This window comes from Schistocerca nitens, chromosome 1 (genome assembly GCF_023898315.1).
Source record: "Schistocerca nitens isolate TAMUIC-IGC-003100 chromosome 1, iqSchNite1.1, whole genome shotgun sequence".
In the NCBI taxonomy this organism is placed as follows: Eukaryota; Metazoa; Arthropoda; class Insecta; order Orthoptera; family Acrididae; genus Schistocerca; species Schistocerca nitens.
In genome coordinates this window covers 577,333,348-577,350,427 of record NC_064614.1, presented here as the reverse complement: position 1 = coordinate 577,350,427, position 17,080 = coordinate 577,333,348, and the positions used below count along the sequence as shown (strand labels likewise).

General features: G+C 39.7%; 1 protein-coding gene across 1 annotated transcript in view; it reads left to right on the top strand.

The window, feature by feature from the left end:
• LOC126260842 (peripheral plasma membrane protein CASK-like) overlaps positions 1–17,080 on the top strand; it is a gene marked incomplete at its 3' end in the record, with an annotated part of 722,990 nt that overhangs the window by 445,900 nt on the left and 260,010 nt on the right. The window contains exon 9 of the mRNA XM_049958286.1: positions 12,670–12,791. Within this exon, the coding sequence (XP_049814243.1) occupies positions 12,670–12,791 (122 nt within the window). The remainder of the gene's footprint in view (positions 1–12,669; positions 12,792–17,080) is intronic.

Genomic DNA, 17,080 nt, shown 5'->3' with positions numbered 1-17,080 from the left:
ATCAAGCTATATTCACTTTTACAGATGATATATTAAAAGCAATAAATCAAAAATTATTACCACTTGGAATATTTTGTGATCTGATGAAAACTTTTGATTGTGTTAAGCATGATATACAAAATATTATGGGATAACAGGAGAAGAAGGCTCATAGTTCTCATCCTATCTTTGTAAGAGAAAACAGTTGGTGTCTGTATCAGGCTTACCACATAACAATAGTCATTCAAAATATGAAACCATCAGACAAGGGTTGCCACAGGGCTTTATTTTAGGTCCCTTGTTGTTGCTAGTATATATTAATGACCTTCAATATGCAGTGTCACAAAATAGAAATTTTGTCTTATTTGCAGATGATACAAGTATTGGTATAAAAAAACAGCACCATTGATCTCACTGAGCAATCAGCTAATTAAATATTTGTAAGTATCAATGAGTGGTTCACAGCAAATGAATTGTCACTGAATTTTGACAAGACCCAGTACATACAGTTTAGTACCTCACCTCACAAAGAAAACCACTGGTTCACAGCAAATGAATTGTCACTGAATTTTGACAAGACCCAGTACATACAGTTTAGTACCTCACCTCACAAAGAATACCAGACCCTATAAGTATAATGTATTCAAACAATGAAATTAAAGCTGTAGACAGTCAAATTTTTAGGGCTACAAATTGACCACAAAATAAATTGGAAAACTCACACTCTAGACTTAATGAAGCGCCTTAGTTAATCTACATTTGCAGTATGCATGATAGGCGAAATAAGTGATTTAAAAATGAAAAAGTTTATTTGGCCAACTTCCATTCACTAATGAGTTACTGAATCATCTTTTGGGGAAACTCCTCTCACAAAAAGAATATTTTCAAAATAGAATTATATCTGGTGTCAATCCTTGATCACCATGCAGAGACCTCTTTAAGAAACTTGGTATTCTAACTACTACTTCTCAGTACACATATGTAACTTACTTTCTTTGCAAGATGTGGCAACCCTGCAGGCTTGCATAGGCACAATATCTTTGACCTTGGTCTATAAGCTGCTTCTAGTCCAAGCGGCACATCGATGCAACTGCTCACTCCTGTGTTGTGCTGTAATAACTTAACACGTGTTTGTGTCTCTCATCACAGAAATGGAACTGCATAATATTGCGCAATGGTATGCCATTTCTTTTTGCATTAAACTGGATGAAAACGCTACAGCAACTTATGGTAAGCTTCAGAAGGCTTTCGGAGAGGAGGTTATGTCAAGAGCTCAAGTTTTTCGTTGGCATAAAATGTTTAGTGAAGGTGAAATTGATTGCAGAAGAACTGAATATCAATCGAGAAACGGTTCATCTCATAATAACTGAAGATCTTCGTATGAGAAAGATTTGTGCAAAAATGGTCCCCAAAAATCTCAGACCAGAACAGCGAGAAACACGGAAAAATAAGGCAGCCGTTCTGTTAGAGCAAACGGAAATAAATCCAGAATTTTTGAGCCGTGTTATCACTGATGATGGGAGTTGGTTTTTTTTTTTTTCAGTACGATCCAGAGACAAAACGCCAAAGTTTGCAGTGGTGCTCAAAGGTATAACCCAGACCAAAAAAAGCTCGCATGTCAAAGTGAAAAGTGAAATGCATGCTTGTGTGCTTCTTTGATTCCAAGGGAATTGTTCATAAAGAATGGGTGCCTCCTGGACCAACAGTTAACCAATATTACTACAAAAAATTTTTAGAAAGCCTTCATAAAAGAGTTCTTCGTCTTTGTGCCAACATTGCTGATAATTGGATTCTGCATCACGATAATGCACCATCCAATATCTGTCAGTGCAGCAACTTTTAACCTCAAAACAAATTTCAGTACTACCATAGCCACCTTATTTACCAGATTTCCTAGAGTGCAAACGGCGGTCAAGGGACACCATTTTCAAACAACACAAGATGTCCAAAAAGCTGTGACGAGGGTCTTGGAGGATTTTACAGAAGATGATTTCCAGAAATGTTACCATAAATTGCAGAATCTCTGGAAAAAGTGTGTGCAATCAGAAGGGAACTGCTTTGAAGGGGAGAACACTAAACGTGACTGAAACGGCAAGAAAAATTTTTTTTCACGTCAGTCTCAATACTTTAATGTCACACCTCGTACTAACTGATATCCATTGTCGTTTCCAATATGTCTCTTTTTACACAAAATAGTGAAAAACATGATTATAATACCAGAACCAAAAACAATCTGTATAAGGACTATAAAAGCTTAACATCAGTACAAAAAGCAGTCACATACATAGTTACTCATATATTCAGTAACTTATCAGGGCATATCGAAGGTCTTGTAAGTGATAAAGATCGGTTGCAGAGTGAATTAAAGATCTTCCTGTTGGCCAACGAGTCCTACTTCATCGATGAAAATCTTCACAAGGATTGTACCCAGAGACTTCTCTCCAAGGGATCCATGGAAAACGATAAATTTAATGTAAATAGAGAAAACGGCTTACGAACAAGGAATTATGATTTGGAATGTGGAACATTAGGACTTTGGAAACACATGGCACACGAGAAGAAAGACAGCTATTATGAAACTCTCGAAGAGGCAGTTGGTAAGACACGGATATGATACGAAGCTCATTGTGGGGGATTCCAGTGCTTAAGTTGGAAGGGAGATCATCTGGAAAGCAATAGCTGAGACTGAAAGCCTACATGTTGAAAGTAATGATAATGGAGTGAGGACACTAAGTTGTGCAACTGCAGTCGACCTAAGGGTTATGAGCACACACTTTCCTGGGATGGACATTCTCTAGGTAACTTGGGTATCATCAGATGAAAGAACAAAAAAACCAAATAGATCATGCCCTGGTAGATGAAAGATATAAAAGCAGTATAATGAATGTGAAAACGATAAGGGAAGAGGAGGCAGGCATAGACCATTATCTAATCATAACGGCGGTGCGCCAAAGAATAACCATTGAAAAACCAAGAGGGGGGGGGGGGGGAGGAGGAGAGCATTTAAGACCATAACATTGTCATAGACAGATAGAAGGATAACGGCGAAGCACAGGAGTTTATCATTAAGCTGCAAAGCAAATTTGATGTTCTAACAATGGAAGACAACTTTGACATTGAAGAGCACTGGGAAATGGTAGAAATGGATATGGAAGTATGCCGAAAAAGAAATAGAAGGAAGAAAAATCCATAGTTTTCAGAAGAATGTGGGCAAAAAGTGAAAGAAAGCGAGAAGAGCAGTGAAGAAAAAACACCTACAAGAGGATTCCAACGAAAGTAAACGAGCGTATGAAAAGTACCAATACAGTTTTGGAAAGATCGAAAGGTATGGAAATTTGGAGGGAATATTTTGAGGAGCTTCTAAATGTTGAAGACAGAAGGGCAGAAATGGAGCAACAAGATGAGTATCAGAGTCTAGATCCTTTTGTGGAACCGACAATGAACGAGACAATAGACTTAATCAAAATACTGAAAAGCAACGAAGCGCTAGGGAGAGATGGCATAATAACAGAATTGTTTAAGGAGGAAGGAATAAAAACTGGAAAACAAGTAAACTTTTTAGGAACATCTGGAAAGAAGAAAGATTTTCAGGGGAGTGGACCGAAGCGATAATAATACCTATTCATAAAAGGGTGATAAACAACAATGCAGGAACTCCAGAGGCATCTCATTAATTAGCACTGCGTATAAAGTTTTCTCTAAGATCCCCCAGAAAAAAATTAGAACCATATTTAAAAGAGGTAATAAATAAGAAACAAGCGGGATTTACACAACATAAGTTACGGAATAAAATGCAGAGATGTGGAATACTGACGAAGATTATGAACCTTGCGAAAGTGAGACTGAAAGGCTCGAAAGGGGTAGTGAAAATGGAAGTATACTCGAAGGCGTTTGACATAAAAACAGGAGTCATGCAAGGAGATTGAACATCACTCCTCTTGTTCAACATTGTAATTCAGGAAGCGCTGGACGCAGCAAGTGAATCGTAAGAGGGGATTAAAATAGGAACAAAGAGAAATGTACTGCCCTTTGCAGATGATGTAGCACTATTCGCTGAAAATCCGAATGACCTTAAAATACCGGCAAAAAGACTCTTTCAAAAAGCAAAGGAAGCTAGATTGGAAGTAAATGGTGAGAAAACAAAATTCATGAGGATAGAAAGAAATTACAGAACAAAAAGACGGGAAACTCTGCAGATCGATAACCTCTGCAAATCGGTAATGACATGTTCGGAGAAGTAGACGAGTTCAAATATCTGGGGGTAGTAGTAAACAACAAAAACGATAAGAAGCGAGAAATAGAGGCGATGATCAAAGCTGTATCCAGACCTTCATATTCTCTCAACAAACTACCACCATCTAACATTTTTTCAAGAGGAACCAAAGTAAGAATATTTAAAACCACAATAAGACCAGTACTACTATATAGGGCAGAAATATGGAGAGTAGATAAATACACGGAGAGAAAGATAAAATTTTTCGAAAATAAAATCTCGCGAAAGATATTTGGAATTTGGAAATTTTGTGGTAAGGTCTTATGGGACCAAACTGCTGAGGTCATGGGTCCCTAAGCCTACTCACTACTTAAACTAACTTATGCTAAGGACGAAACACACACACACACACACACATTCCCGCGGGAGGACTCGGACCTCCGACGGGGGCAGCCGCACGGACCGTGATAGACGCCTGAGACCGCGCGTCAAAGATATTTGGACCAATCTATGAGGGAGGAGAATGGTGAAGAAGGAAGAACATGTAGCTATACAATGAGCCAGATGTTGTTTCGGAAGCCAAGACAAGATATGTCGACCTTGTCTATAGGAGAGAGCAGGGATCTTCACTGAGAGAAGTTTCAGGGAATAAACTGGAAGGACGAAGACCTGTAGGCAGGCCAAATATAAGACGGAGAGATTAGGTTGCCAAGGATCTCCAGGTACTGGGAGCAAGAAAAGACAATGCCGAAGACAGAATACTGTGGAAGAAGATACTTGACGAGACCAAAATCTGACTTCGGTTTGTGGGGCCAGGAGAGTAAGAGTAAGTATGGCCTGGAAGTAATCGGAAGCTTTCCGTAGATTATATAATGATGAGAGACAGAATATTGTCAGGGGCAGATGTGGACTCTATTCATAATTAGGTGGTTATGAACTGCTGATTAAAAGAAAAGAAATTACAGAAAGGTTGGAAATTAAGGAGATGGGACCTGAATAAATGGAAAGAACCAGAAGTTGTTGAGAGTTCCAAAGGAAACATTAGGCAATGACTGACTGAAACACTAGAAAGAGCCGGCCGAAGTGGCCGTGCGGTTAAAGGCGCTGCAGTCTGGAACCGCAAGACCGCTACGGTCGCAGGTTCGAATCCTGCCTCGGGCATGGATGTTTGTGATGTCCTTAGGTTAGTTAGGTTTAAGTAGTTCTAAGTTCTAGGGGACTAATGACCTCAGCAGTTGAGTCCCATAGTGCTCAGAGCCATTTGAACCATTTGAACCACTAGAAAGAAATATAATAGAAGAATGAGTAGCTTCGATAGTTGAAAGAGTGAAGGCAGCAGAGGATCAAAATGGCAGGGTCCAGCCGGATTCTTTGGACAGCACACGACGTGATACTGAATTCAGTTGACATAAGTATAAACATAAAAATCCAGAAAATGAAGCCAGCAAAAGGGAGTACGGATTTACAGAAAGTGCAAGATGGCTGGAGGAGAAATACAAAGTTGTTGAAGCATGCTTGGCAATGTTGGATAGATGCTGCCTAGAGAGACCTTTGCGGGAGAAAAATCCAACCGTGTGAATGTCAAAAGCTCAGATGGCAAGCGAGTTCTTACAGAAAAGGAAGGCCAAAATGTTGAAGGAGTATATAGAGTAGCTTTACCAAGAAAACCAACTAGAAGACTATATTATGGAAATGGAAGAGGAAGTAGATAAAGATGAAATAGGTGCGAGAAGAAGAGCATTAAAGACCTAAATCGAAACAAGTCACTAGACTAGATGACATTGCCGCAAAATTACTGAGATCCTTGGGAAAACATACAATGACAACATGTCTCACCTGATGGCACGATGGTCCGCAGCTCGTGGTCGTGCGGTAGCGTTCTCGCTTCCCACGCCCGGGTTCCCGGGTTCGCTTCCCGGCGGGGTCAGAGATTTTCTCTGCCTCGTGATGGCTGGGTGTTGTGTGCTGTCCTTAGGTTAGTTAGGTTCAAGTAGTTCTAAGTTCTAGGGGACTGATGACCATAGATGTTAAGTCCCATAGTGCTCAGAGCCATTTGAACCATTTTGAACCCCCCCCCCCCCCCCCACACCTTTGATAGCACGATGTATGAGACAGATGAATGTCATAATTCCAGTTCCAAAAAGGCAGGTGCTGACATATGGATATTGCAGGATCATCAGACAATGTTTTTTTGCGAATTAGTGACACGAATTATTACTGGGAGATGGATAACCGACTAAAAGTCGACCTCGGGGAAGATGAGTGTGGAATCTGGGAAATGAAGGTATAGACCGTGGAATATTCATCCTACGACTTACCTTAGAGGACAGACTGAAGGATGGCAAACCAGCGTTTATAGCAGTTGTAGATTTAGAGGAGAAACTCGACTTTTTTGGCTGTATCAGGGATAAAACAGAGACCGCGAAATGTTGCCTACAAAGTGTAAAGAAAACCAGACTGCTTTAAAACAGATGGACGTGAAAAGGAAGCGGTAACTGAGATGGGAGCGAGACAAAATTGTAGTAGATTCCGGATGTTACTCAGTAAGTACATCGAACAAGCAGTAAAATAAACAAAGGAGTAATCTGGAAAGGAAATGATAAATCAGGATGAAAAAATAAAAACATCGAGGTTTTCTTATGAGTTTGCAATCTGATCAGTTACTGCAAAGACTTTGAAGAGCAGTTAAGTTGAATGGACAGTGTCACAGAAAGAAATTATCTGATGAATAATATCTACAAAGACAAAACAAGGGTGATAGCATGTAGTCGAATGCTGAAGGAGTTAGATTAGGGAATGAAACACTGAAAGTGGGCAGCAGGCTGACTGTGTCATAAGTAGAGATGACATGAAGTGCAGACTGAAAACACCAGGAAAAGAATTTCGGAGGAAAAGAATTTGGTAAATATAAGTTTAAGAGTTAGGAAATTTTTCTGAGGGTTTTTGTCTGGAGTACAGATTTGTACAGAAGTGAAACGTGGATGATAAACAGTTCAAACAATAAGAGAGTAGGAGACTTTGAAATGTGGTTCTACAGAAGTATGCTAGAGATTAGGTTAGTAAATTGGAAAACTAATGAGTAGGTACTGAATAGAATTCAGGAGACAATAAACTTATGACACAACTTGTCTAGTGGAAGGGATTGACTGGCCGGACATCAAGGAAAGTTAATTTGGTTATAGAGGAAAGTGTTAGGAGGAGGTTAGAATTGTGGAGAGAGATTAAGACTTGACTACAGAAAGCACTTAAAATGCATTTAAGTTACCATTGTTACGCAGTGTTAAAGAGACTTGCACAGGAAAGACTAGCTTGGAAACTGCATCAAACCAATCTTAATACTCAAGATTACAACCACATTGTCAGTAATACAGCCACAAAAGAGAGGGTATTTTACGTTAGCCACATTGCCTTCCTTTTGCAATATGAGATAGTTCATGAAATATAATTCAATAGCAGTAAGATTTATAAAATAATACATTACAACGCTGAATATTTTGTAAATGAAAATTGTCAATTTCGATTATGAGTACAAAGTCAGTATTATCTATGACGCAGGGAGAAATAGAGTGAGTTGAAAGAATGGTTATTACAGATCGTCGTTACAGATGGAGCTCAAACTCAGACTGGAATAGGCGGAAGAAGGACATCAGTAGTGGACTTCTATTGATTTGTGGTGAAGGCATATTAACTGGCGTAGTGATAAGAGAAACGTAAATATTTCAACTGCACGGATGATTCAGTTTCATTGTTGAACGTTACGCCCCCTATAACAGATAACAGAGGAGTCTTTTGAGACCAATTAAGACAGCAAGTGTATGCGTTTCCGTAGCTGTTCGCCGTAAACAACTGTAAGATTGAAGTGTACCTCTTATTGTATGATACGAAGTTTCTTGCTGCGCTATTTACGGATTTAATTCGACAGGAATGACTATTTTTATGCGTGTTGATATTACTTCTCCCCCCCTGTTATTACAAACCAAGAATCTTGACACGGTAGCATGGCTCATGTGCTTCGACGTTACATATAGCCAAGCATATATAAGGAGAGGTCGGACTAATACATGGCTCCTCAAGAGGTGCAGCAGCTTAGTTGATTGATCTATCCTTGTAACAATAGCCTTGTTATGTTGTGCCGGTGACAGAGCTGCAAGCAGGGGGAAATACGGCTATTCCATTTCCCAAACAAATGTAACGCTTCTGTTTGACTAACTATTGGCAGCTGCCTACGGGGTAAAATATTTCCGAGGAAAATTAGTCTCCCATTCGGGTAAAATAGGGAAGGGAATACTCATGAAAATGTTACCAGAAAATGAAATGTGGCGTTCTGCCGCCGCTAACATTGACCTCTTTCCATGTGTGTATACGAAAGTTGTATAGTGTGCGTGTAATAATGGAGTGCAGCTGAGTGTTGTGGATGCGTGTATGGTGTAATGGGACGATTGTGTTGTATGAGAGAAGGGAGAGGCTGAAACCCGCTGCCGACAGCTAAGAGGGTAGACAAAATATGGAAACACCAAAAACACAACACATTACCATACCTAATACGGCGTAGGAAAACCGTTGGCGTTCACAACAGCTTCCAGTGGTCTTACGACGGGTAAATAAAGGTCGTATATGGTTTTCAAGGGAATCTTACCCCCTTCTTTGTCCAAAATAGTGGCAAATTCAGGTAAAGACGATGGAAATGGGTAGCAATTACGCTCCCTTCTCTCCAAACCAAACAAATGCTCAATAATATCGAGATCTGGAGACTGTGGTGTCCAGGAGAGATGCGACAATTCGTTCTCGTGCTCACAAAACCAGTCTTGGACGACAGGACCTGTGGAGCTTTGGAAAACATCATCATAATTGGTGAACAAACATCATCATCAGATTCTGTCCTCAATTTGTGGCTGTGTTAGTTCATCTTTTAACCATCGTACACTAAAGATCCCTGGAACAAAAAGCTATTCCGAACAGGTCACATCTGTCTACCTGAACTGCATCAGAAGTGACCTACGAAACTACCGTCCACTATTCTTGACATCCATTTGTTGTTGGATCTTAGAAATATCGTGAGCTCAAGCATAATACTGTATCTTGAACATAACCATGCCAGCCGGTACTGATTTCTAAAACACTGATAATGTGAAACACAACGCGCACTTTTCTCCCATGACATATTGAAAGCCAAGGATCAAGACACTCAGTAGATGCAGTATTTCTCGATTTCCGAAAAGCATTTGACTCGGTACCACACTAACGCTTACTATTAAAAGTACGACCATATGGGCTATAACCAAAATTTGTGACTGGATTGAGGATTTTTTTTTAATGGTGATGACACAGCATTTCATCTCGGATGGAGAGTCATCGACAAATGTAGTTAATTTAGGGTGTACCGCAGGGAAGTGTGTCGGATCCCTTGCTGTTCATGCTGTATGTTAATGATTTTGCGGGATGCGGTTACCTACAGTGAAGTAGTCTGAACGAAGCTGCTCAAATATTCAGTCCGATCTTAATAAGACTTCAAAGTGGTTCAGAGACTGGAAGCTTCCACTGTTCAGAAATGTAGAACTGTATACATCACATCACAAAACAAGAAAAAACGTAATATCCTATTACTACAGTATCTAAGTATTGTGTATTTAAACCGGGGACGTAGAAACGATGGAGAGGCTTCGTCCCGCCTTAGCCCTCAGTGGTTCACAGCAGTCCACCCATCCCACCACTGTCCCACACCGAACCCAGGGTTATTGGGTGGTTTGGCCCCCACTCACAGTAGGCCCCCCGGGAACGTCTCATACCAGACGAGTGTAACCCAAAATGTTTGCGTGGTATAGTAATTATGGTGTACGCGTACGTGGAGACAGTGTTTGCGTAGCAATCGCCGACACAGTTGGAATGATCAACACGTACAAATATTTCGGTGTCGCACTTTTTAGTGCTGTGAAGTAGAGTGATCACATAGGGTTAGTCGCGGGTAAGCTAAAACAGGTGGTAGATTGCGGCTTACTGGTAGAATACTGGGAAACTGCAATCAGTCTACAAAGGAGATAACTTACAGATCACACGTGCGACCCATTCTAGAACATTACTCACTTGCGTTGGACCCGCACCAGATAGAACTAACAGAGGATAATGATGGTGTACAGAGAAGGGCAGCACGAATGGTCACAGGTTTGTTTGACGTTAGGGCGAGAGTCACAGAGATGCTGAAGAAACTGAACTAGCAGTATTGAAAACAGACGGACTATCCCAAGAAAGCCTACGTTCAAAGTTTCATAAAGAACCAGCTATAAATGATGATTCTAGGAAACTGTTTACAGTGGTTCAGAGTATAGATGATGTAGTTAAATGACGTGGTACTGAAGAGTGCTGAAGATGGGTAGATAGATCGAGTTACTAATCAGGTGTGTAATCAGATTGGTGATCAAGGAGCTTCATGGCATAAAACAAGGGATAAGTTTATAAAATGCAGCCTGAGACATCAAGGAAGAATTACTATGGTAGTGGAGGAGCGTATGGAGCATAAAAGTTTTGTAGTGAGACCAAAGCATGCGGGTTCAAATTAAAGCAGGGTGCAGTAGATGAGTGATGTTAGAAGAAATGAAGATTTGTGTGTTCCCACAGACTCCATACGAGAAGTTCTGGCAGCAGTATTCGGAAATAGTAGGAGGAAATATGAGCGTCAGTGAAAATATCAGTGTAACACTGAGGTGTGATGACATAGCCTAACAATGGTTAAGGCGTCTGATCGCGAAAAATAGGCAATCTGGAATTGAATCCTGCTCTGGCACAAATTTTAGTATGTCACAACTTATTCATTACACTGCAAATTCAGCATTTCTACCTGTTACCTCACTTATTTCATATTGTTGCACCTACATTTTTTTTCACCCCTCTGATTCGGTTTATTTTATTTTAGTGAATTTCATTCAAATGGCGAATAAATAATATCATTAAAAAAGGAATAAACGTGGAGAGACGAAATAGAACTATACAGAAGGGCATAGACGGCAGTAGTAGAGGATATTTTGCGAGAAGAGGAACAGTGTCAACAGGTGAAACGAAATATTGTTTTTCTTTAAACCAAAGACTTAGATCTAAAGAAATAAAAAGAGAGTTAATGAAAGTGTTCAAAAAAGCGAGCGTGTTCTAGTGATGAGTACAGAGCACAAAATAAGGAAGTATAAAAGTAATAATCAGGAAGAGCAGTGGTGGTAGTCATAAGTGTCAACGCAGGCAACGATCAAGGAAATACGGAAATTTCCTGTAGTCGTTAAAAGTACGCGGCAAATGACTCAGTATTGTAAAATGTAAAAAGGAGAATAGAAAATTGGTCATATACGAAGAAATAGAGAAGTTTGAAGGAAAATTTTAAATAGACGAAGATCAATGCTTTATCCATCCACTCACAAAGTGAGTTGAAAGTTCCGAACATCTTTTTGAAGAAAGGAAATATTAAATATTCAGGATTCGAGAATCCGTCGGAGAATATGAAATTGGAAAGGTCAGATAAAATTTGCGTGAAATTCTAGTAATATGGTTCAAATGGCTCTGAGCACTATGGGACTTAACATCTAAGGTCATCAGTCCCCTAGAACTCAGAACTACTTAAACCTAACTAACCTAAGGGCGTCACATACATCCATGCCCGAGGCAGGATTCGAACCTGCGACCGCAGCGATCGCGCGGTTCCGGACTGAAGCGCCTAGAACCGCTCGGCCACAGCGGTCGGCTATAATAATAATAATAATAATAAGCCATTAATGCTAACAGCTGCATTATTTTCAGACAAAGATTACAGAAGCTCGAGACGAAAGTAAACAAGGAGGCAGTTTCCTGAAGTGAGGTCCCTTGGACTATTAGAGTAGGTTGGTAACTTTAATATGTAAATAAACGTTAGAATCCACAGTCTTAGTCAAATTTTGATTTATCTGAAGAGATACCCCGTTTCGCATACTGAGTACATCTAAGTGCGTCGTTGCTCTTTTTAAGATCTGATGATAACTTATAAAGTTAAGCTGAAATGGGTTCTCTGTCCAAATGCATCAAAAAGTGACCAATAATGTGAACTCGTCGCCCGATCAAGAAAAAAATAGGAACCGGATGATAAAAAATGAGTGTGGCGTGTATTTCGCCTATGGCATAGGGGAGAAAAGCCTTTTTAAGTGGACGAATGGTGAAATTAGGACTTCTTACCGCCAGTAGGAATAGCGGTCGGCAGCTAAAAGTCAAAGTAACGTGAACAGATTGTGATATGAATGATTTAAACTGTGTTATTTGTAGATTCTTTAGTGTGTATGTGTAAATAAAAAACAAGAAATGACCTAAAGTTGCGCTATTTTCACATGTGAAGTATTTACGGTAATTTCGTTGTGTGTTTCAGAGCTCACGCTGAGCGTTTGAGGTGGCTACTGCGACGCTTTAGTTCTAATTTTTCTTGACTGATGTTGAAGTACTGCTTTGTAAGATGAGTGTTGTCTTTCCCTAAGGAGCTGTGAGCCTGGTTCTCGATTCCCTCGACGACATCCACTGTTTACAAGAAGCGCCCCTCAATGACCGTGACTTCCTCCATTCGGTTCTGGAGGATCGGCAACTGCACGCCCTGCTCGAGGTAAGTGCGCCTTATTTCCTTCTCTGCATATTATCGGTTGTCTACGTAACATGTAATTACCATGAGTAGACGTCAACATTTTCTTTTTGCGTTTTACGTAGTCTTCGCAGTTGAGTGCGTGGTATGATTTACGTCATTATCGAAGGAGTGTTCAGTGTAAAACCAAGTGAAGAGCAGTATTTGTGTTACGAAATTTCCTTCTTTCGTGTGATCCACTGCATTTGAATGTATTGTATTCCTTCTGTCAATAGCTTGCATTATGTACTGCTGGAGTTATATTTTGTGGAATATGTTGTTAGAAATTATTGAGAGGCGGTACAAAAGAACTGATAAAGTACAGTTTCTTGCTGTTATTTTTCTTTTACAATTTGGACGGATGATTCATTGTAGAATCTACACGCATTGCTGGAAAAAAATGCAGCGCACTAAAGTAAAAGGTCGTTTTATTGACAAATGATGTGACACATACTTCATAATTGTAAGACTATACAGTAGTAAGTTCAGACCAAATGAAACGCTCATGTCACAGTAAAGAGTGTCCAAATAGTCGTTATCAGTACACAGTGTACCCCCCCCCCCCTCCCCCTTTTCCTCTGGCGGCAGTGCATATGGGTATTCTCGCATGCAAACGGTCATAAAGCTGCCGAATGACACCCAGTGATAGATAGTCCCAGGCATCTTTAGTTAGTGAGGTAGTTCAGAGTTCCAGGGATCATTTTACGCGATAAATCATAATGAGTTGGAATGAGTCATTTTACGCTCATATCGCAAATTGATTTGTATGTATGCTGGACATTTCTAAGGATTTTTATAGGAAAAAAATAAACACATGTGAGTTAGTAGTTACTACCCATCAGCTTTTACCCATCACGATAACAGAAATTCTTCTGTGGATTGGAAAGAGTTACCAAGAACACACTTTCTCAGTTTTGTCAGACATTTTATTTCACTGGGTAAGCGATTAAAAAGTTTTGTTGCAACATTTTGAAGTTCTTTTTGTGCTTGAGACAACCTTAATGTGAAGTAATCAATGTCATTTTTCCTTCTGGTGTTACAATTAAGTGCATCATTGCGCCTTCTGAACTGCAGTGGAATATTTACAGCGAAGTTCATGAGGGAATAAACATACCATGAAACAGTAGTCAGAATGCCCAACTCCTTAAACAAATATCTACAAGATGGTATGTGTGAGCATCGCATATTATTCCTACTGCACGTTTTTGAGCAACGACGAAGTTCGTTCTTAAATATGAGTTACCCTAGAACATTATTCTATATAACTTTCTTGAATGAGAATATGTCAACTGACTGATTCGTCGCTCCCCGAGAATTGCACTGATTCTAAGTGCAGATGTGACTGAACTAAGTTGCTTTACGAGTTCCCAAATGTGCTTCTTCCACCTGAAATTGTCATTGATATGGACACAGAAGAATGTTGAAGTTCCCGCTGTATTTATTATTTCGTCTCCTTGTGCTCTACTTCCAATTGGTGTTTTACCCCAGCATGTGCCAATGATACTTCTAAGAACTTTGTTTACCATTTCTTCAGTTTCTGTGCGTATGCTTGGATTGATGACAATACTAGTGTCATCTGCAAAAAGATCTAATTCTATTTATTGTAATCGGACAGAAGATCATCTAAATATGTGACAGACAATAGTGAACCTAATATTGACCCATCAGAATTATGTTCTGGACTCTATTAATTTTATTACTGAGCACAATTTTTTGCGTTCTTTTGGTATGAATTGGCATTGTCAATTGACTGGCTGTGCCATCAATCCCATAAAACTTAATTTATCCGGAATGACAGTGTGATTCACACGGCCACAGAAAATACCAATTGGCGCTATTTTGTTACTTAAAGCTTGTCAAATCTGGTGAGTGAACATGTAAATTGCTTTCTCAAGAGTGCAACTCTTCTGAAAGCCAGACTGTGATTTGCTGAGGGTATTATTGTTGCTAAGGTAAGATACTGTTCTGTAATACATCACCTTCTCAAAAATATTGGAAAATGATGTCAGCGGTGAAACAGGTCATTAGTTATTGGCATCTCTCTAATCGTCTTTCTTAAAGAATTTTGACAGTGACATGTCAGTCTCTCTGGAAAAAGGCCCTGAGTTGGTGATGCGTTACATATTTCAGATAAAATCTTTAGTACTCTATTGGAAACACCATCAGAACTGAGGGAATATATAATTTTCTTAATTTCGTATGGAGAAGTTGGTGATAGTCATATGATTGAATCATATGCGAGTTACTTTTTCAACGTAGCGCTGTGATTTTTATCGTGAATTATTTGTCCCTATGCTTTCTACTTATTTAGGAAATGATTATGAAATACATTCGCTACCTGTGAATCTTCCATTCAGTTCAGTAGTGATGTTATCCCGTTCTGTGGCTGGTTGTCCTGTCTCTCATTCCACTATATTCCACTGACATCACGTGCGTGTTCCTTGATTTTTATAAGAACCTTTCTTTATAATTTTCAGTAATTTTTGTAGTATGTAACTACCGCAGGATCTCCACTTCTTCGTACCAAAAAATACATTTCCCTTATCCTTTCACAAGATACTTAAATCCCTCTAGTGATCCATTGTTTTTATGTGACTGTTTAGTGTCCTTACTGATTAGCTTATGCGGAAAACTATTTTCTAATAATAATGTAAATTTATCATGGGACAGATTAAATTCTGTGTTAGCATTTGGTTCACTGTAAATTTCATTCCCGGTCATCTCCTGTAAACTACTTTTTAAGACATTTGTCTTGGAGTCATTTATTACTGTAACTGATTTCCCCTGGCAAGTATTTGTACTTTAAGGCACTATGTTATTTATCCTAACTAACTGTGAATCGTGATCAGAGTGAGCATTTGTTACTGGTTACCCAGTTATTTTATTTCTTTGAGCTACACCAAAGAAAACATTATCAGTAAGTGTCCTAGTGTCTTTATCCACCCATGATTTACAGTTAATTACTGAGATCAAATTGTAGGATTCAAATAAAACTTACAGGTCATTTTTCCGATCAGAATCTATCAGAAAATCTACGTTGAAGTCAACACAGGCTATTAACTGCTTGCTGCTGTCTACCAGATAACACATTAAGGACTCCAGATTCCGCATAAGAAGTTCATAATTTCGTAGTGGGAATCTGAATACAGTTACAACTAAAAAAAAAAGTCTCTGAGCACTATGGGACTCAACTGCTGAGGTCATTAGTCCCCTAGAACTTAGAACTAGTTAAACCTAACTAACCTAAGGACATCACAAACATCCATGCCCGAGGCAGGATTCGAACCTGCGACCGTAGCGGTCTTGCGGTTCCAGACTGCAGCGCCTTTAACCGCACGGTTACAACTAAAAGCGAACTGTTTTTCAGTATTAATTCACAGCACATACTTCTGTGTCCTGATCACTACAAAATCTAATTGTCTCAATATTTTTGGACTTACGTTCTGCCTTAATATATGTAACAACTCCTCTTTTTCCTACATTAGTTCTGCATGAGTAAGCTGCTAGAGCGTAATCTTTCATGTGCGACTCCTCTAACCCTTTAGGTTATGTGGTGCTCAGACAGTCACAGATGTCCATCTTTCCACAGGTCTCAAAATTGTCCAAACAGCAAGAAGCTCTTCTACCTTATTACTCAGTCCTCGATACATTGATGAAATAAGCTAACCTTACTCAAGGATCTTGATTTGTGTGATGGTCCTGTTCCTACCCCCCACCCCCACCCCCACTCCCACCCCTTTATCCTGTATGTTATGCAAGAAGCTTAACCAACCTATCTGTGCCACTCTTATTCAGATGTAGGCCATGTCTAGTATATCCTCATCTCCCACTGCACTGCACGTGTATGGGATTTCATTTCAGTCAGCAGCAGTCTGCTCAACTCAGTGTTCACAGATTTCACAGCAGGGTTAACCCAGGACTAGTCATGGCGCTACAGGACCTCCACAAAACTCACATTTGTTTGTGTAGTTGCTACTCCTATTTCTTCTAGGTCACTTGAATGTTGTAAAATTCTGTTCTTAGTTATACTGTTTCCTGCTCCACCTACTACAATAACCTGATCCTCTTTACCAAAAGCTTTGCACATATTCCCTTGCACTCTTCATTGCCGTTTGCCAATGGTTCTTGCACGCTGGAAAGTAAGTTCCCGTACGTGTTCAGATGGCAAGAGGTCTCGTGAGATTGCTGGCCTGACCAGTTGTTGTACGCCATGAAGAGCAAGTTGTCGCAACAGCCATATGTGAATGTGCATTGTGATCCTGAGAAAGCACATC